The following is a 20,781-nucleotide window of genomic DNA, read 5'->3' as shown; positions in this document are numbered from 1 at the left end:
CATTATCTGATTACTCAAGTGCATATAAACGTGTTGATCGGATTACTGATGAAATCTGATTTTCTGCAGTTATCGGATTATTGAGTGCATGTAAACACACTCAGTGATTCACCAATAGGTGTTTATTAATATTGAAAGCTGTTCTGTAACTGCGCTACATAGCGTTATAACCTCAGTATGGACACGTGTGTTTATCAGCCCTACAGGTTTGTTTTTGGTATTAAATATTTAAACACGTTCTGAACGCTTAACCAAAGCACAGCTGAGCCGAGCGCACGCTACACTAGCACAGGTGCTAATGCTCTTTGGCTAAATATCACTATCGTTCCTCCAGCCAATCAGAGGGTCTAACTGGCGAATACCGCAGACGTGATAATGAGCTGAACTCAAGCAGTCAAACACATCTCGCATGCTTCAGAACTGTCTCTCTGGCTCCTTCTCCCCGGTTTCCATGGAAACGGTGCGTGCACCCGTCCGTGCTATGATCCGCGGCCTGTGTTCTTGGTGTTCTCCAGAATTTCGGAATAAAGCCAGCTCTGAGTGAACTGCTCCGATTTCTCCATCAGCTCGAACAGATGCTTGTACTGATCCGGATAAACCTGACCGGTCAGGACGTCCTCACTCAGCCCGATCTGACCAAGCAGGTCCTGACCGATGCCTGGACTCCATGAGCTGCAAAGGGAAGATCGAGAACATCAGCAGGGACTTTAAATAGCTGAAAACAGTTTGGAAGAGCAAAATATCTGCTTAATTAACTGGTTAAGATGTAAACAGAGCGGTTCAGAGTGGTTTGGTGTGAAACGCTCTGTTCTAGATAAACTTAACGAGTCAGAACCGTTCACAGAAGACTCGTGTAGGTTCACTGGTGGTTCTGGATAGTAAATAAAATGTCTATATATGTGTTGTAGTCATGGCGACCCCTGGTTCCTATCACCACCACTGTAAAGACATCTGAACCATTTCACACCAAACCACTCTGAATCACTCTGATTACACCTCAAACACTGAGTTATGGGGGAATTCTAAAAAATGGTGGAATTCCCCTTATAATTATAGGGAGCACTGACTATTACACAGTTCTAAGGAAGGGCTCCAGCCTGGACTGCTTTTTGAATTAGGCACAGTACAGGACAGCCAATCAGAACAGGGCTCATTTACACATATCAGTCTTAAAGGCACAGTAACAAGAAAAGCCTGGTTATTCTGATAGAGGTTGGAAAGATATCTCCATCTGACTGACTGGTTGCGCTGCCCGACTTTTCAGACTAATTTCAAATTAAACAGGCATCTACTTAGACACCCAGAGAAACCTTTGTCCTTCAACTTGAGTTTATACTTAATTTTTGTTCAAATAAATAAACATTATTATAATAAATCCACATTTTCATGGTTCTCCTGAGGTCAGAACACCGGACATGCTAAACTGAACTGTTCTAACCGCGACTCAAACTGAATCTGTGACCTTGACGTTGAACCACGAAGGTTTTAATTTGAAATAAAAACACTAAGAACTGTCACTGAAAAAATAAACTAGCCTATATAATTTATATAATTATCAAGTGTTCTATCAGAAACTTCACCCTCCACACTAAACAACCTCTCGATCCACAGGAAACACTGGACCAATAATAATAATAATAATGATAATTAAATTTCCTGTTCCTGATAAATACTGACCGCTGATTTATTATGACCCTATTTTTCACCTACTTGAGCTTTTCGATGAGTTTTCCTCTCCTTTTCGCCAGACACTGTTTGACCATCACGACCAGAGTGCTGCTGTTGAACGGAGTGACGGTGGAAGTGAATAAATCGACTCGGGGAGTGATCCGCACCAGACACAGGTGATCATTCGGCACCACCTACAGCAACAGACAGCAGACAAAAACACTTAGCAAACAATTACAGTCATTTAAACAAACAGCTTTTAATCAGTTTAGCTCATCTCATGATACACAAATATATATATATATATATATATATATATATATATATATATATATTAATATTTTATTTTTAACTTTTGTTCATTGTATTAATTCTTTATTACACTCTTTCTCTGTGATGCACACTGGGCTGCCATTTAATGTCTAAAAAGAGCTTTTTAAATAATATTATAACATTATATACATAAACTGCAATAATGCATTACAAGTTCATAATATATTCCTAGTAATGTTATTATTACTCTTAGATCTGGGCAATACGACTATATATATTTATATTGCGATAAATTATGTCACAATACAATACAATAAGCTTTTCTGATCATATAGTGTATATCATCAGTGCTTGTAGACACTGACCAACTGCATGATTCATTATACAGAGAGAAAAAACTTGTCCATTTAACTGATTTAGTGACAAATACTGAATAAAAAATCACAGTTTTTATAGTATTTTTAAAAACGTTGCTCTACTGGCTCTTTTTTCTCTGTTCCAACTGATCAGATTCCTGAAAATATAAATATCGTGATAAATCATGTGCCATGGAGATTTCTTGACACACGTGATATTATCGCAATGTTATTCCTTTTGCCATATCGCAGAACTCTAATTACTCCTACTAGTATTTACTCACTGAAAATCAAGCTTATTCCAGGACTTCATTTGGGTGGTGGGTCATTCTCAGCACTGCAGTAACACTGACGTGGTGGTGGTGTGTTAGTGTGTGTTGTGCTGGTCAGAGTGGATCAGACACAGCAGTGCTGCTGGAGTTTTAAACACCTCAGTGTCCCTGCTGGACTGAGAATTGTCCACCAACCAAAAATATCCAGCCAACAGCGTCCTGTGGGCAGCGTCCTGTGACCACTGATGAAGGACTAGAGGATGACCAACACAAACTGTGCAGCAGCAGATGAGCTATCGTCTCTGACTTTACATCTACAAGGTGGACTGACAAGGTAGGAGTGTCTAATAGAGTGGACAGTGAGTGGACACAGTGTTTAAAAACTCCAGCAGCACTGCTGTGTCTGATCCACTCGTACCAGCGCAACACACACTAACACACCACCACCACGTCAGTGTTACTGCAGTGCTGAGGATGATCCACCACCCAGATAGTACCTGCTCTGTGAGGGTCCATGGGGGTCCTGACCACTGAAGAACAGGGTAACAAAGTATCAGAGAAACAGATGGACTACAGTCTGTAACTGTAGAACTACAGACTGAAACTATACGGTCAGTAGAGCTGATGAAGTGGACAGTGAGTGTAGAAACAAGGAGGTGGAGTTTAATGAAGTGGTCAGTTGGTGAATATGTTAAGTGTATGAGTGTTAAGTATGACGTCCACTCACAGTGCTTTTGGGAATGCTCAGCCCACCGCACCTCGATGTGGTAACGAAGGAGGACCACGGCTCCTGGAGATTCAGACGGAAGAGAGACACATTATTTTCTGAACTGCTGTAAGTTTATATCACTCTGACTGAAGCGTGTCTGACCTGGTGCAGCAGCTCGATGTTGCAGGACATCTGGAAGAGCGCGCTCACAGCCTGGTAGCTTTTATTGTTCCCAGGCTGGGCCACCAGCTTCTGCAACACACACACACACACACGCACACACACACACACGCACACACACACACACACACACACACACACACACACACACACACACAAAATTCAATTTACCTATTATTTATTTTCTATTGAATTATATTTCTATCTATCTAACAAGCTGTCTATCTGCCAAAACACTATCTTGACAAAATATTTAAATTAAATATATATTTTGATCTGTTTTTGGAAACTGATCTTTCCTGCCACTTCATATAAAAAATCAGCACCTAATTATTTTTTTCCATTATTAAGTGAATTGCTATATTGAGAAACTGAGTCATTATGCTGAGAAACATTTGTGTTATTTTGAGAAGTTTTATGCTTTCAAGATACAAAGATAAACAAAGATATAACAAAATAACAAATCTCATCTCAAAATGAGACTTAGTATCTCAGAATAACGAGACAGTATCTCAAAATAAGACCTAGTGTTTCAGAATAATGAGACAGTGTCTCAAAATAAGACATTATCTCAGAATAACGAGACAGTGTCTCAAATAAGACATTATCTGAGAATAATGAGACAGTGTCTCAAAATAAGACTTATCATCTCAGAATAATGAGTCAGTATCTCAAAATAATGGCATTGCAATTCACTTAATAATGAAAAATAACAATTAGGTGCCAGATTTTTTTACTGTAAGTAGCAGAAATGAGCTTCCATACTTATCTAAAAATGGACAGTGTTGGGGGCAGAGGGTCACAGGTCACAGGGTGCTACTGACCAGCAATCTGCATATAAAGGCTGAGGCCGCCGTCAAAAACTCACTGAGTAGTTTTTCTCGCTGATGAACATGATCAGCTCCACGCGTCCGTAGCGGAAGATGGACAGGCGTTCGAACAGAGCGTAGACGAGCTTCCACAGCATGTTCCTCTCGTTCCTCTGGGAGAAAATCCCCACCACCTTCACCGGAACGTCTGCTCAGACACACAACACGACCGCACCTTAACTTCAGAGCTCAAACGACACAACAACCCCACAACTCAGCTTTAATGGAGATTCAACTCAGAGCAGCTGCAGTAAAGCGGAAACATGCAGCACACAGGCTGTTCAGGCTCTACTGCTTTCCGCAAGCCAGCTGGGCTCGCTCCCTTACCCCCCTGGGCAAAGTCCTTCAAAATAAGAGTCCCGGACCAACTAAGAACACGGGGCCAAACTACACTCAGCCAAAAGCATGAATGTTATTTTACACTAAATACAACCCGGCACAAAATTTAATAACTAAACAAAACATGAATGAAACAAGAATATGTATTTGTTCTTGGGTGTTTATATAAATAATAAATATAGATTTATTTGGTTTTGTAGCCCATTGTAGAAAAAGCTGTTGGTGATGCTGACAGTTTCTCAGCCCTGCAGTGCACAAAAAAATGTGCTCTCAGTTCTGATGTGAGCAGTTTTCAGTGTTTCATTTCATTAGTTAGATCTGTGTTTACACATCTGCAAAAATGTCCGCGCATCCAGCCCTTTATATTTACATATCAGACATTTCTATATCTATTACTTCAATAGTAATGTAGCTCTTCTCGTATCATCATCATCATCGTGAAATCTGCCAGCTTTATCCAACATCGCATTTTCCATCAGTATCGTGCAGCCCTACCGTGTGTCCTACAGAGTCCTTCAGTGCGCTCACTAAACTGCACTGTGAAACCAAAACTAACTGGACGTACACAGTGTAACAAAACATGGACCTCGGTTCTGTGACGCGTTATAGTCACGGGGGAGAACACTATTACGGTTTTATTGTGTTTGTTCTCTGAGAGGATGAGACAGAGAGGATATTAATTTCTCTCTATTCAAACAGAAAAGGCTGCCCGCTGACTGACCACACGCCAACATCAGACACCTGCTCCTCCACTTTTACAAAAGAGGGTTCCTCAAGGGTTCTACAGTAAAGAAAATGGCGCACCAAAAAGGGTTCCACTATTCTTACAAGCCAGAGAAGCCTTTTTTGGTACTTTACAGAACTCTTTTTGCTAAGTGTACAAACCAATCAGTGTCCAGTACAGGGAGACGCAGCCCACACAGGTGATGACGACAGGACGCAGGTGTGTGGTACAGAGTTCTTTAGTGGTTCTAAACTTGTAGGAGTGAAAACAGCCGAACGCTGCTGAACATGAGAACACATTATAGTTGCAGTTCTGCAGACAGGGGGTGGAACACTGGACCGGAACAACACTATCACTGTTTTTATTTTGTTCGTTCTCCGGCACTGACCTGCTGTCCAGGGCACTTCGGAGATGCCGAGATCCGTGAAGAGTTTCTCCGAGTACATGGCTGGGGGCTTCATGCTGCCCTGGCCGATGGGGTCCAGCTTAAAGAAGTCACAGTGGACCACCTCCAGCTGGCCTTCCAGATTGTTCTCCAGAGCCTGAAACACCAGTACAGAGCTGAAGGGGTAGAAATGTCGCCATCTGCAGGAGGCGATACTCACCTGCACTGATTTACACACGTTAAAAAGCTTGGAGTGTTTTTGTTGTGTATGTTCCACTACTGTGTGAACAGCGCCTCCTGCTGTATTACTGTATTCAGTGCATTTTATTAGAAAAACTAGATCACATCCTAAAGAATCACAGCTGAACTGAATTATCACTCTTAGAAAAAGACCGTTCTTCAGATTGGTGGAGAACGTGTTGTATGTGGTTCTATACAGAACCATTTTGAAAAACGTTCTATATAGTACCAAAAAGAGTCTTCTATAGTTATAAGCTTGACATCATAATAGCAGAACCCTTTTTGGTGTTAAATAGAACCATACACAGCACGCTCACCATCAATCTGAAGAAGAATTTCACCATGCAGAGAACCATTTAAGCATGCAGATGGTTCTTTAAGTGTTCATGGTTCTATATAGAACCAGTGTCTTTACTAAAGAACCCTTGAAGGATCTTTTTTTAAGATACAAAATCCTGCTCAAGTCAGAGTGCTCTCTCACCCGCAGGTCAGGTAGGAAGGCTTTATCGCTCTCTAGCGCCACCACTCTCTGAGCGCCGCAGTTCAGCAGCGTGCGGGTCAACACTCCAGGACCTGCGGAACAAATAACGGCCCAAGGGTTAGTGAAAAAAACAGTACAGGAACTGTGAATCATCGGAGATCAGTGGGAGAAAACAACTGTACTTCCTCAGTGGACGTAAATAAGGAGGAATGTTTCCAAAGGAACATCGAGCTTCACACGGAACACGGAGAGGAGAACACTAAAATCCAGGTTCATCAAAACGACCAAATTAATTTGAACATGAAAAGAAATTAAGGCTGAATGGTGCAAAAACAAAAACAGTGGTAACTGTGAAAGGCTGAGGTCTAGGCTGAGGTCTAGGCTGAGAAATGTCCTGTTACACAATCATTCCGCTCTCTACACTCCTAAAAAGGATGGTTCTTCAAGGGTTCTTTAGTACAGCAAATGTTTCTATGTAGAATCATGAACATTCAAAGAACATGTTGCATGATTTAGTTGGTCTTTGCATCATGAAAGCGTTCTTTGTTGATTAATGCAGAATGTGCTGTAGAGGGTTCTACATAGAACCTTTTTGAAAATGGTTCTATACAGCACCAAAAAGGGTTCTTGTATTGTTACAATGTCAAACTTTTATAAATAGAAGAACCCCTTTGGGTGCTCCACAGAACCCTTTTTCAAAAAGTTCTATATAGAACCATGTAATTCATGCATTTTCCATCATTCTGAAGAACACTTTCATGATGCAAAGAACCCTTTAATCATGCAAAGGGTTTTTTGAGCGTTCGAGGTTGTATATAGAACCATTTTCTTTCCTAAAGAACCCTTGAGGAACCATCTTTTTTAAGAATGTAGTGGAAAGACAGGACGATTCTTAAGAAGTAGGAACGCACTTTCACCTAAAGAACATTTCAATAGATGGTTCTTTAAAGAAGACACGCATATAAAAAAAGAACCACTACATTTACATCTCTAAATACAGCGAATGTACTTACCATCCAGAACCACCAGAGAACCTACACGAGTCTTCTGAGTTTATATGGAATGTTGATGATGGAAAATAGTGGAAAATCTGAAATAATAAGTTTTCTTTGGGGACTATTTTGCCTCACAGCGCCCTGCATGTATCCCTCCACCATGAATGGAGTTTAAGTTCTCTAAACTATCATAAAACAGTGTCTCAGTCATCAGGCAGTGAATTCATAACCATTTACTGTAGGAACTTTCTGTGAGGAGCTTTTAGAGGTGGACATCTGGTTCCTATCACCACCACTGTGAACAGTTCTGACTCGGTAAGTTTATCTAGAACAGAGCGTTTCACACCAAACCACTCTGAACCGCTCTGAACGACCGCTCTGTTTACATCTTAACCAACTAAGCATGAGGAATTTTGAAGAATCAGTGGATAAATGAATAAAGTTTTAGGCGAGTGAGGATTTAGGTGTACTTTTAGCACCACAGTACTTGGTGGGGTACTATATTACTGCCAGCACACACCTGGATTACACTCGAAGATGACCGCTTTGCCGTCCTCTATGTCCTGTGAAAGGTGCTCGGCCACCACTCTGGCCAGGTTTGGGTCTATGATGAACCTCCTCAGGTGTTTACAGGCGAGTGCTTTGCGTGTGTTTTCCTCCACCTCTCCCAGGTCTAGCAGGTCGTACCTGCAGAGGGGCCGGCGCTGAACCTGCAGGGACACGGCCACGGCCGACAGGTTCCTCTGGGCGCTGCTCACGGATGGACAGGTCCTCTCGGTCTTCACCCCGGCTGCCGGAACCCTCCTCTGACCCGAGGAGAATGAGTCCAGAGAGCAAACCCGAGACGAAGAGGAGAACGCTCTGACCGGCTGGGCGAGCGCTGGAGCAGACCGGGCCGAAACATGCACACTCCGCACGGCCAGAACCAGAACCCTGCATCCACCACACAATGCCATACTGAGCTGCAGGTCCTGGAAGGAGAACAAAACATTTTCTTTTAATTTTCAGCAAAAACTATGATACAGTCCAGATCGGGGGGGTCTAAACCTTCTGCCAATGGTGGGGGGGTGGTGTTTGTGGTGGGCTGAGGGCCAAACAGACAAAATACACAAATATTTTGTTACTAAATCCTTCAAAAACATCATTTTAAAAGCAAAATAACTTTTAAAGGGGAATTTCACCAAGTTTTCAAAGTTCCTACATAACTAAATGGTTAAGATGTAAACAGAGCGGTTCAGAGCGGTTCAGAGTGGTTTGGTGTGAAACGCTCTGTTCTAGATAAACTTACCGAGTCAGAACTGTTCACAGTGGTGGTGATAGGAACCAGACGTCCACCTCTAAAAGCTCCCTCACAGAAAGTTCCTACATGAAATGGTTATGAATTCACTGCCTGATGACTGAGACACTGTTTTATGATAGTTTAGAGAACTTAAACTCCATTCATGGTGGAGGGATACATGCAGGGCGCTGTGAGGCAAAATAGTCCCCAAAGAAAACTTATTATTTCAGATTTTCCACTATTTTCCATCATCAACATTCCATATAAACTCAGAAGACTCGTGTAGGTTCACTGGTGGTTCTGGATAGTAAATAAAATGTCTATATTTGTGTTGTAGTCATGGCGACCCCTGGTTCCTATCACCACCACTGTAAAGACATCTGAACCATTTCACACCAAACCACTCTGAATCTCACTTTTAACCACTGAGCTGAAATTTAGAAAAATGGGTGTAATTTCCCTTTAATAGTGGTCAGAGTCACTTTTCCCTGTTGCTGTGTTTCAATCCCTCTGGTGTGTGTGTGTGTGTGTGTGTGTGTGTTTAACACTAATTAACTCTAATTAGATATAATAATAAAACACTTTGATGAACATGACGTTGAAGATAAATATACACTCAGCTTCAGCGCTGAGCTGATCGATAATCACTTACATTATAAAATCATAACTATAAAAGAAGCCGCTCTGATCATCGATACAGGCTAATAATATCAGTGTTTGCACGGTCAGTGTAATGATGCTGATCAGTCACGCGCTGGGTGACGGTGTGATGACAGCGCGAGGCTGCACTCACCTGAGGGTGATCACCGGCTGATCGGACAGGTGATGGTGATGATGCCGAGTGTTATGGTGATGAAGGTGAAGGTCTCCGCGTGCGGCTGCGTCTCGGTGCGCGTGCACACCGCCGTCTGCTGTGACCCTCGGTCCAGGCGCGCGCCCACTGCGTCACTCTCGGGCGACGCAACGGTGGGCGTTACAAAATAAAAGCCCCCAAAGCCTCAGAGGGCTTTTATTTTGAAAGTCCGAACTCCGCCAGCGTCTCTGTCGTTCCTGAACATGATGGCGGCGCACGGGGAGAGGTTTATTAGTGCACGGGCGGGAAACGGACTGCGCGCGGTCGGTGAGATCAAAGCAGGAGCGGTGATACAGCTCAAACACATCAAAGGAGGCGACACTAAGAGCAGCGCGCCTTTTGCATTCTGCATCGCGAGGAAGTTCCTGCAGACCGCGTGCCACAACTGCGTCCGCACGTGAGTTTATTACATAAACAATCACACAGCGCCTCCTGCTGGAGGATCGGGTTTACTGGCCACTTTATTAGAAACACCCACCTCATATATTCACTAACTGGCCACTTTATTAGAAACACCCACCTCATATATTCACTAACTGGCCACTTTATCAGAAACATGTACCTCATGTATTCACTAACTGGCCACTTTATCAGAAACACCCACCTCATATATTCACTAACTGGCCACTTTATCAGAAACACTTACCTCATATATTCACTAACTGGCCACTTTATCAGAAACACCTACCTCATATATTCACTAACTGGCCACTTTATCAGAAACACTCATCTCATATATTCACTAACAGGCCACTTTATCAGAAACACCTACCTCATATATTCACTAACTGGCCACTTTATCAGAAACACGTACCTCATATATTCACTACCTGGCCACTTTATCAGAAACACCTACCTCATATATTCACTAACTGGCTACTTTATTAGAAACACCCACCTCATATATTCACTAACTGGCCACTTTATCAGAAACACCTCATATATTCACTAACTGGCCACTTTATTAGAAACACCCACCTCATATATTCACTAATTGGCCACTTTATTAGAAACACCCACCTCATATATGCACTAACTGGCCACTTTATTAGAAACAACCACCGCATATATTCACTAACTGGCCACTTTATTAGAAACACCCACCTCATATATTCACTAACAGGCCACTTTATCAGAAACACCTACCTCATATATTCACTAACTGGCCACTTTATCAGAAACACCCACCTCATATATTCACTAACTGGCCACTTTATTAGAAACACCCACCTCATATATTCACTAACTGGTCACTTTATCAGAAACACCTACCTCATATATTCACTAACTGGTCACTTTATCAGAAACACGTACCTCATATATTCACTAACTGGCCACTTTATCAGAAACACCTACCTCATATATTCACTAACTGGCCACTTTATCAGAAACACCCACCTCATATATTCACTAACTGGCCACTTTATCAGAAACACCTACCTCATATATTCACTAACTGGCCACTTTATCAGAAACACCCACCTCATATATTCACTAACTGGCCACTTTATCAGAAACACCTCATATATTCACTAACTGGCCACTTTATTAGAAACACCCACCTCATATATTCACTAACTGGCCACTTTATCAGAAACACCCACCTCATATATTCACTAACTGGCCACTTTATTAGAAACATGTACCTCATATATTCACTAACCGGCCACTTTATCAGAAACACGTACCTCATATATTCACTAACTGGCCACTTTATTAGAAACACCCACCTCATATATTCACTAACAGGCCACTTTATCAGAAACACCCACCTCATGTATTCACTGACTGGCCACTTTATTAGAAACACCCACCTCATATATTCACTAACTGGCCACTTTATCAGAAACACGTACCTCATATATTCACTAACTGGCCACTTTATTAGAAACACCCACCTCATATATGCACTAACTGGCCACTTTATTAGAAACAACCACCGCATATATTCACTAACTGGCCACTTTATTAGAAACACCCACCTCATATATTCACTAACAGGCCACTTTATCAGAAACACCTACCTCATATATTCACTAACTGGCCACTTTATCAGAAACACCCTCCTCATATATTCACTAACTGGCCACTTTATTAGAAACACCCACCTCATATATTCACTAACTGGTCACTTTATCAGAAACACCTACCTCATATATTCACTAACTGGTCACTTTATCAGAAACATGTACCTCATATATTCACTAACTGGCCACTTTATCAGAAACACCTACCTCATATATTCACTAACTGGCCACTTTATCAGAAACACGTACCTCATATATTCACTAACTGGCCACTTTATCAGAAACACCTACCTCATATATTCACTAACTGGCCACTTTATCAGAAACACCCACCTCATACATTCACTAACTGGCCACTTTATCAGAAACACCTCATATATTCACTAACTGGCCACTTTATTAGAAACACCCACCTCATATATTCACTAACTGGCCACTTTATCAGAAACACCCACCTCATATATTCACTAACTGGCCACTTTATTAGAAACAACCACCTCATATATTCACTAACAGGCCACTTTATCAGAAACACCTACCTCATATATTCACTAACTGGCCACTTTATTAGAAACACCCACCTCATATATTCACTAACTGGCCACTTTATCAGAAACACCCACCTCATATATTCACTAACTGGCCACTTTATTAGAAACATGTTCCTCATATATTCACTAACCGGCCACTTTATCAGAAACACGTACCTCATATATTCACTAACTGGCCACTTTATTAGAAACACCCACCTCATATATTCACTAACAGGCCACTTTATCAGAAACACCCACCTCATGTATTCACTGACTGGCCACTTTATTAGAAACACCCACCTCATATATTCACTAACTGGCCACTTTATTAGAAACCCCACCTTGTGTAGTAGAAAATCAGCAGGTAAGCAGTGTTTTGTGTTGTGTTAAGGTGATTCTCCACTCTGGCCACTGGGTGGTGCTGTTGTTCTTTATTTGCTCTGTGCTCTGTTCCACCCTCTGTGTGAAATAAGGTGTGGTTGTGATTCATAGCTGTTGCAGGAAAGTGTGAGTGCTGCAGTTTTAAGAGGGTAAAGGTTTGCATATAGTGTTTATTATCGCCTTTAACAAAAGATGTTTCCTGTTTTGAGTGAAGGATCACTCGGCTTTGATTATTATATATTTTAATTGATCAAAAGCAGGGTTTTGTTTAGTAGGTTTGTTTTTAGTAATGTGTGAAAAGGTGTCAGGTGGAGTGACAGCCCAACAATTAGCATAACACCAGTTAGCACCATGCTAATCGGGTTTGAGCTTCCATGATCTCCTCTGACCCACAGGGGTTCCCTCAAATCCAGACTCAGTGAAGCTGATTGTTTATCTGCTTCTCCCACAATCAGCTTCTGTCTCTGGTGTTCTTAACTAACTAGAGCTGCAGCACTGCTCTGCCTCAGGGTGGCGCTGTAGCAGACTGGTTCACCCAGTTGGTCCTTCATAGTCTAGAAACTGTAACTCTGCCCGGATTCCTCTGAAACACTTTACAATGAGCTGCAGCAGATCTGTAAATCTGAAAACTCGCCCAGTTTCCCAAGAGTTTGGAGTGAAGAGTGACTGTTCCTCATTTCTCACACTGAAGACAGAAGAGGAGACGAGGAAGATCTCAGTTACTGTGAGGAAGAGCGCAGAACCGCACTAGAACAGAGACTCTACAGAAGAGGAGACGAGGAAGATCTCAGTTACTGTGAGGAAGAGCGCAGAACCGCACTAGAACAGAGACTCTACAGAAGAGGAGACGAGGAGGATCTCAGTTACTGTGAGGAAGAGCGCAGAACCGCACTAGAACAGAGACTCTACAGAAGAGGAGACGAGGAAGATCTCAGTTACTGTGAGGAAGAGCGCAGAACCGCACTAGAACAGAGACTCTACAGAAGAGGAGACGAGGAAGATCTCAGTTACTGTGAGGAAGAGCGCAGAACCGCACTAGAACAGAGACTCTACAGAAGAGGAGACGAGGAAGATCTCAGTTACTGTGAGGAATAGCGCAGAACCGCACTAGAACAGAGACTCTACAGAAGAGGAGACGAGGAAGATCTCAGTTACTGTGAGGAATAGCGCAGAACCGCACTAGAACAGAGACTCTACAGAAGAACAGCTGATAAAACAGACATTTACTGACGCTGAAGCATCAGCGCCGCTATGGAGAGAGAGTTAGCAGACAGACAACACGGGACCCCTGAATATCAGGGGGCTTTACACATTTAGTGGCCTTAAAATGCAGTGTTCACTCCTCGTTGCTCACTAGCAGCTCCGCGCAGAGAGACGGCGAGTCCTTCTGAGATATTCTCAGAGTTCAGTCTGTGTTTTGTGCTTTGACTCTCTTCTCTGAGCTGATTGTCTTTCAGTGGCACCTTAAACTCAGAGAACCATCTCCTCACCTTCTCTCTCTCTGTGGTGTCCATCTCCTTCTGCTGCTGTCTGGTCAGATGGTGCTGCACTGATGTTTCCTCCGTCCGTTACGCATCAATGCTGTTCTGTCTGTTTCCTCATAGACGTGTGTATGTTTGTCTTTTCTGTTGAATGGAAATCATTTGTTGCTTTATCCTAACAGCAGAGCTGGGCAATACGACAATATATATCATTATCGTGATAAATGATGTCACAGTGCAATAAAATAGGTTTTTCTGATCGTATTGTGTTTATCGTCAGTGCTTGTGGACGCTGACCAACTGCATGTTTCAGTATAAAGAGAGTTTTTGACAGTTCAAACAGTTTTCACAGTTTTTGATAGTATTTTTTTAAATGTAGCTCTACTGGCTCTCTGGAAAATAAATATTGTGATATTGTGTATCATACAAATTGCTTGAAGTATCGCAATGTTATATTTTGTCACCTCTAACATCTACTGTCTTAATTATGCATCAGAGGTTTACAGCTGAAAGTAGTCCAGTTTTGTGTTTTTTGGTCGAGAGTAAATATATGAGTGTATAAATATGTATAATAACATATGAGTGTATAAATATGTGTAATAACATATAAGAGTGTATAAATATGTGTAATAACATATAAGCGTGTATAAATATGTGTAATAATATATAAGCGTGTAAAGATCATACAGCCCTGAGACGAAGCCTCACAATCAGACTTCATAGATCATTTTTACGGTAGTGTTTGTTTCTCTGCTCTGTTTTAAGGGGCTCCAGGGGGAAAAGGGCAACACGATCATTAAATAACTTCATTAAAGTAATTATTTAAAAATGTTTACAGTCTTTAATTCTGTTCGGCTCTGCTGCCATGGTAACGCTGAATGATGGTGCGGTGGGGGAAAAAAAAACACATGAATTCCGATCTTAGCGTTCATATTAAGGTCGCACAGCCATGAGCTCCATTTATTTCTACTGTAAAACGCTGCTTTCACTGTGAGATGATTTTCTTTTCTAACTCTGCGTTTTAAAGATCTCAGACGCTGCAGACTCGATCTCCACCGCCCCTCTGATCACCTTCGTGTGTTAATGTTGATGATGAAATATTACAGTGATGGTGGTGAATAATGAGGAGACGGAGCTGAACGTGTGTCTGTTTATTAGGAGGAGTAACGTTAGCGCGCTCGGCTAAAGCATTTGGGAAATGGAGACTGAAACTGGGGAGCGGCGACGCTCTGATAAACAGCAGGGGGCGCTCTCACAGTATTCACACCTTACAGTTTATTATTATTATTTATTTATTTTGATGACGTGTTTACGTTTCAGCTATGCGCGTATGGTCGGTTGCTAGGCAACAGACACATCAGCTGATTGTCGACTTCGATTGTGTAGGTTAAGATTTCCTAAATCAAGATCAGATTTGAAAATCTTATCTTGACCTGTCAGATCTTAACTTACGACTAGAGATAGATAGTTTCTGTATTACGGCTCCTAAAGTTCAAAAACTGATTAAAGCTACAGAGCAAATGTGTCTCCTAACAACCACCTGGAAGAGCTGGTCGACCCCAAAACTGCCCCCATCAGATAAACAGCACTTAAAGCTTTCATCTCTGAGAGAGAAGAAAATCACTGGATTGGAAGCTGCAGTGAAGGTAAAGAGAGACACACTGAACACAGAAACGGCTGATATTCGATTTAGCTGCTGAGGATTCTGGGTGATTTTCTGTTAAATGTGTGTTTTGCTTCTTTGCTCTGAATACGATGAATAAAGGGGGGTCTCTGACTTTTGCACGGTGCCGTATATGAAGTGGTACCATAACGCTGTGCACTGTGTCAGGAATCTGTCAGTGTTCGGCTGTTTTGTCACAGTTTCCTCCAGTGTTTCAGGATCAGAGAGCTCTGCGCTCTGTTTAACGTGATGGAGTTTGTGTAACTGATAAGAGTTAAAAATAGCAGCTGCCTGTTAAACCATGCGTGTCCAACATCATAGGAACTTACAGGAAAACAGGAACGTGCTCAGTGTGAGACTCGGTGGTGAAGGAACTTTGGGATTCAGCCAAATCTTCTCTGAAAAGGTTTCAAATGGAATATGTAAATTTCACTGACGGCAGTGTTGAGTAATGTTTGTCTGTCTTTTCCACTGATAAGGAAATGGATTTCACAGGAGAAATACGGCCAACATTTGTCTTCAGTGGTGACTGTGGATTCCACGTTTTCCTGAACAGTGATTTATTGAGCTTGTAGTGATGGTGTGATGGAATTTTGTCAGGCTACAGTTTATTTACCGTCAGGTTTCGAGTGGCATTTTGTCAAGATCTCGCGAAATTTTGTGGGCTTTAAGTGGAGTTTTGTTCAGTACTCTCAGGTTTGGATGGGATTTTTTTGTGGTTCATCTGGAATTTTTTTCGTTTCTGGATGGAATTTTGTATGGATTGAAACTGTCGAGCCACTGTTGGGTTGAGTCGGAGTTTTGTCAGGTTGCAGTTTATTTTTGGATAGAATTTTGTCAGTTTACATTTGGGTTGGTATGGAATTTTGTTGGACTACATTCTGGTAGGGGCAGAATTTTGTTGGGTCTATGGTCAGGTAGGGCGGGATTTTGTTGGGCTACGGTCAGGTAGGGGCGGAATTTGTTGGGCTACGGTCAGGTAGGGCCGGGATTTGTTGGGCTACGGTCAGGTAGGGCCGGGATTTTGTTGGGCTACGGTCAGGTAGGGGCGGAATTTGTTGGGCTACGGTCAGGTAGGGGCGGAATTTGTTGGGCTATGGTCAGGTAAAGGTGGGATTTTGTTGGGCTACGGTCAGGTAGGGGCGGAATTTGTTGGGCTACGGTCAGGTAAAGGTGGGATTTTGTTGGGCTACGGTCAGGTAGGGGTGGAATTTGTTGGGCTACGGTCAGGTAGGGGCGGAATTTGTTGGGCTACGGTCAGGTAGGGGCGGGATTTTGTTGGGCTACGGTCAGGTAGGGGCGGAATTTGTTGGGCTACGGTCAGGTAAAGGTGGGATTTTGTTGGGCTACGGTCAGGTAGGGGCGGGATTTTGTTGGGCTACGGTCAGGTAGGGGCGGGATTTTGTTGGGCTACGGTCATGTTCGGCCTGCGTTTCTGCATTTTATCAAGTTCCTCCAGAATTTTGTGGGGTTTTGTCACACCACTGTCAGTTCTGCTCTGTAAATTCTAGATGGAATTTTGTCGGGTCCATCTGGAAATTTTTGAGATCTGGATGCAATTTTGTTGAGTTCAGATGGAATTTTCTTGAGCCACTGTTGGGTTGAGACAGAATTTTGCCAGGCTACAGTCAGACCGAGAAGGAATTTTGTAGGGTTTGTGAAGAGTTTTCTTTTCCATCCTCCATCCTGTTTAGGTCTTCTCTGTTTCCCAAAAGGTACTGTTTTTCATCTGAGAGTGGAATCTTGCAGGCGGCCTCTCGGCAAACGGACTGTTTGCGGTGATATTTGTCCTGAGATTGAATGATTCCGGGCTTCGGCCACCGGTTCCCTGCTGAGTTTTGAGCTGCCATCTGCTTTCTTCAATCTGGCAGCGTGAAAGGCTGTTCATCATTTTTCAGGTGTGTCATTATTGCCTCCTACGCAAAGCTTTTCCAAGTGCAGCCTTGAGAGAGAGAGAGAGAGAGAGAGGGAGAGAGAGAGGGAGAGGGAGAGACACACACACACACACAGAGTGTGCGCTGTATCCTCAATCCTGCTGCTCTCTTGGCTCGTGTGCAGCGTTCAGTCAGCAGGCGCTCACCTGGGAACGTTCTGTGGATGAAAGGAAATGCCACAGAAACATGATCCCGAAATGAGCACATTAATAAGGAGAACGTAACCACTGTAACGTCTCTCTGCAGGTATGGAGGATGACTCTGCCATCGCGCCGCTCACGTTTCTGTAGCCACGTTATAGAAAATATATTCTCCGTAATTCCATTCAGCCTGCAGCAGTTTAGCCCCGCCTACTCAGCCAACTGGCCACTTCGTTAGAAACACCCACCTTGTATATTTACTAATTGGCCACTTTATTAGAAACACCCATATTAGAAACACCCATTTTGTCCTTCTACTAACTGGCCACTTTATTAGAAACACCCACCTTGTAATTCTGGCCAGTTTATGAGAAACACCATATGAATAGGCAGAGACATATAAATGTCCTCCGACCGGCCGCGTTAGAGTGTCATTCGGATCTGTCCCGGGTTTGTGCAGGCGGTTCTGTGTTGGAGTCGCTCTGCCGGGCCCGACTGAAGAGAAATGAGGCTGCTCCTCAGAACAGATCGGCGCTCACGCGGTGTTAAAAGCCACGCGCGCGTTCAGATGAATATTAATAGCCGTGTCCTGTAAAGGCCTTTTGCCACAGAAGATAAATGATATTGCGCCGTAATCGGATGAAGGCTGTTTGACGCACAGCAGCGCTGAAAGCTCCGGTGTGTTCGGCTGTGCCACGAGCTTCCAATGTAAACAATTAGGGCTGATCTGCTCTGGCTTTAGGGCGCGAGCGGGATCTGTCAGCCGTTACGAGAGGTAATATCTCCTGACCTTCTGGAGTAAACAGGAAGCAGCATGTGTGTCTAAATAATTCTGGGATGGGCTGAAAATCCAATTCAGCTTCAGGACTTTGCTGAAACCTCTCACCCCAGAGTTAGCATAGGCCTCGGTTAAAGGGGAACTCCACCAATTTTTCTGAATTTCTGCATAGTTAAAGTACAACCCCATTTCCAAGAAAGTTGGGACGCTGTGCAAAATGTAAATAAAAACAAAATGCAATGATGTGCAAATCATTTAAACCCTATATATAATTGAAAATAGTATAAAGACAACATATCAGGTGTTGAAACTGAGAAATGTTATTGTTTTTTGAAGATTATATACCCATTTTGAATTTGATGCCAACAACACGTTCCAAAATAAGTTGAAAGGGGCAACAAAAGGGTGGTAAAGTTGTGTGATGCTAAAAAAAACACCTGGTGGTTGATTGACAACAGGTCAGTAACATGATTGGGTATAAAGAGCATCTCAGAGAGGCGGAGTCTTTCAGAAGTAAAGATGAGGAGGGTTCACCACTCTGTGAAAGACTGCACCATCAAATAGAGCAACAATTCAAGAAGAACGTTTCTCAATGTAAAACAGCAAAGATCTCATCATCTACGGTACAAAATAACATTAAAAGATTCAGAGAATCTGGAGAAATCTCTGTATGTAAGGGACGAGGCCAAAAACCAGTATTAGCTGGCTGTGATCTTTGGGCCCTCAGGCAGCACTGCATTAAAAACAGACATGATTCTGTAGTGGAAATCACTGCATGGGCTCAAACACTTCTGAAAACCACTGTCTGTGAAAACAGTTCATCACTGCATCCACAAATGCAAGTTAAAACTCTGAAACGCAAAGAAGAAACTGTACATAAACAGGATCCAGAAACACTGCCACCTTCTCTGGGCCCCTCTATGGGCTCATTTCAAGTGGAGGCGAGGTGGAAAAGTGTCCTGTGGTCCGACGAATCAACATTTTGTATGCTCTGTATTAAGAGAGTCCGGGTGCTATACTGACCTGCCTGCAGTCCAGACCTGTCACCACTGATAACATTTGGCGCATTATGAAATGAAAAATATGACAAAGGAGCCCCTGAACTGATGATCAGCTGAAATCCTGTATCAAACAAGAACAGGAAAACATTTCACTTTCTAAACTACAGCAGTGTCTCCTCAGTTCACAAACACTTACAGAGTGTAGTTAAAAGAGCAGGTGATGAAACTCAGTGGTAAACAGGCCCCCGTCCCAACTTTTTTGGAACGTGTTGTTGGCATCAAATTCAAAATGGGCAAATATTGTTCAAAAAACAATAAAATTTCTCAGTTTCAACATTTGATATGTTGTCTTTGTACTATTTTTCTTAAAAAAAAAAAATATGGTTTACATGATTTGTGTATCATTGCATCCTATTTTTATTTACATTCTGCACAGCGTCCCAACTTTGGAAATGGGGTTGTATGTCCTGTGAATAACTTTCTACTGTCCACTAAACGGAAGGGCTGAGCAATTAATAGTTTTTAATATCGAAATCACAATTTGGAAGGGAGCGTTCTTTTAATTGCAGGAGTTTCAGTTTTAATCATAGTCAGTTTTATTGAAAGTTGCCACTAATTTTAAGGCAGGAAATTCCTAGAGACGCACCGATGTGAGAATTGATGCAGATTTGCAATATTCTTCATGTACATACACGGCATGGCCAAAAGTATGTGGACACCCCTCCTAATTATTGGCAGTGCCCCTGACAACTGTAAGGGCTAATATAATCAAATGGAACCATCCAGGAGCAGAAACAGCTCAGCCACAAGGCGCTAGACCACACAAACTCACAGAGCTGCCGAGCGCTGAAACACTTACCATCCATCCTCTATCAGCACAAGAACTCTTAATGAGGAGCTTCATGAAATGGGTTTCCACATCTGAGCAGCTACACACAAACCTAAGATCACATTACAGAGAAATCTAACATTTTAAAATGCAAATATTTTGTGTCCAGATATTCAGCAGTTCTATATAGCACTAAAAAGGGTTCTAGTATTGTTATGATGTCAAGCTTGTACACAACAGCAGAACTCTTTTTGGTTCCCTTTTTTTAAAAAAAAAATTCTGTATAGAACCTGTACAGCACATTCCCCATCAATCAAAAGAACCATTTCACCATGCAGAGAACCATTTAGATATGCGAATGGGTCTTAGTGTTTATGGTTCTATTTAGAAC

The 20,781-nt window shown here is 42.4% G+C and overlaps 2 protein-coding genes across 3 annotated transcripts in view; one reads left to right on the top strand and one right to left on the bottom strand.

The window, feature by feature from the left end:
* tfb2m (transcription factor B2, mitochondrial) lies at window positions 1-8,514 on the bottom strand. Its single transcript, XM_036594132.1, has 8 exons — window positions 8,012-8,514; window positions 6,497-6,588; window positions 5,779-5,932; window positions 4,327-4,475; window positions 3,441-3,530; window positions 3,297-3,359; window positions 1,711-1,862; window positions 1-672 (listed from the first exon to the last, which is right to left on the bottom strand). The coding sequence occupies exons 1-8, from the start codon at window positions 8,445-8,447 to the stop codon at window positions 480-482; spliced, it is 1,329 nt and encodes a 442-aa protein (XP_036450025.1). The 5' UTR covers window positions 8,448-8,514; the 3' UTR covers window positions 1-479.
* Window positions 8,515-9,799: 1,285 nt separating this feature from the next.
* The window catches only part of smyd3 (SET and MYND domain containing 3), a 234,947-nt gene continuing 223,965 nt past the window's right edge, over window positions 9,800-20,781 (top strand). For both annotated transcript variants that reach the window (XM_036593329.1, XM_036593328.1), the window contains exon 1: window positions 9,800-10,020. In XM_036593329.1, coding sequence (XP_036449222.1) covers window positions 9,827-10,020 — 194 coding nt within the window. In that variant the 5' untranslated portion in view covers window positions 9,800-9,826. The remainder of the gene's footprint in view (window positions 10,021-20,781) is intronic.

Source organism: Colossoma macropomum, unplaced genomic scaffold (assembly GCF_904425465.1).
Source record: "Colossoma macropomum unplaced genomic scaffold, Colossoma_macropomum, whole genome shotgun sequence".
Lineage (NCBI taxonomy): Eukaryota > Metazoa > Chordata > Actinopteri > Characiformes > Serrasalmidae > Colossoma > Colossoma macropomum.
This window is presented reverse-complemented; position numbering and strand designations above follow the sequence as displayed.

Coding starts and splice junctions, on each gene's coding strand:
- tfb2m (XM_036594132.1), bottom strand. CDS start 8,447: ATGGCATTGTGTGGTGGATGCAGGGTTCTGGTTCTGGCCGTGCGGAGT. Junction 3,360..3,440: donor ACATCGAGCTGCTGCACCAG/GTCAGACACGCT, acceptor CTGAATCTCCAG/GAGCCGTGGTCCTCCTTCGT. Junction 673..1,710: donor AAACTCATCGAAAAGCTCAA/GTAGGTGAAAAA, acceptor TTCCCTTTGCAG/CTCATGGAGTCCAGGCATCG.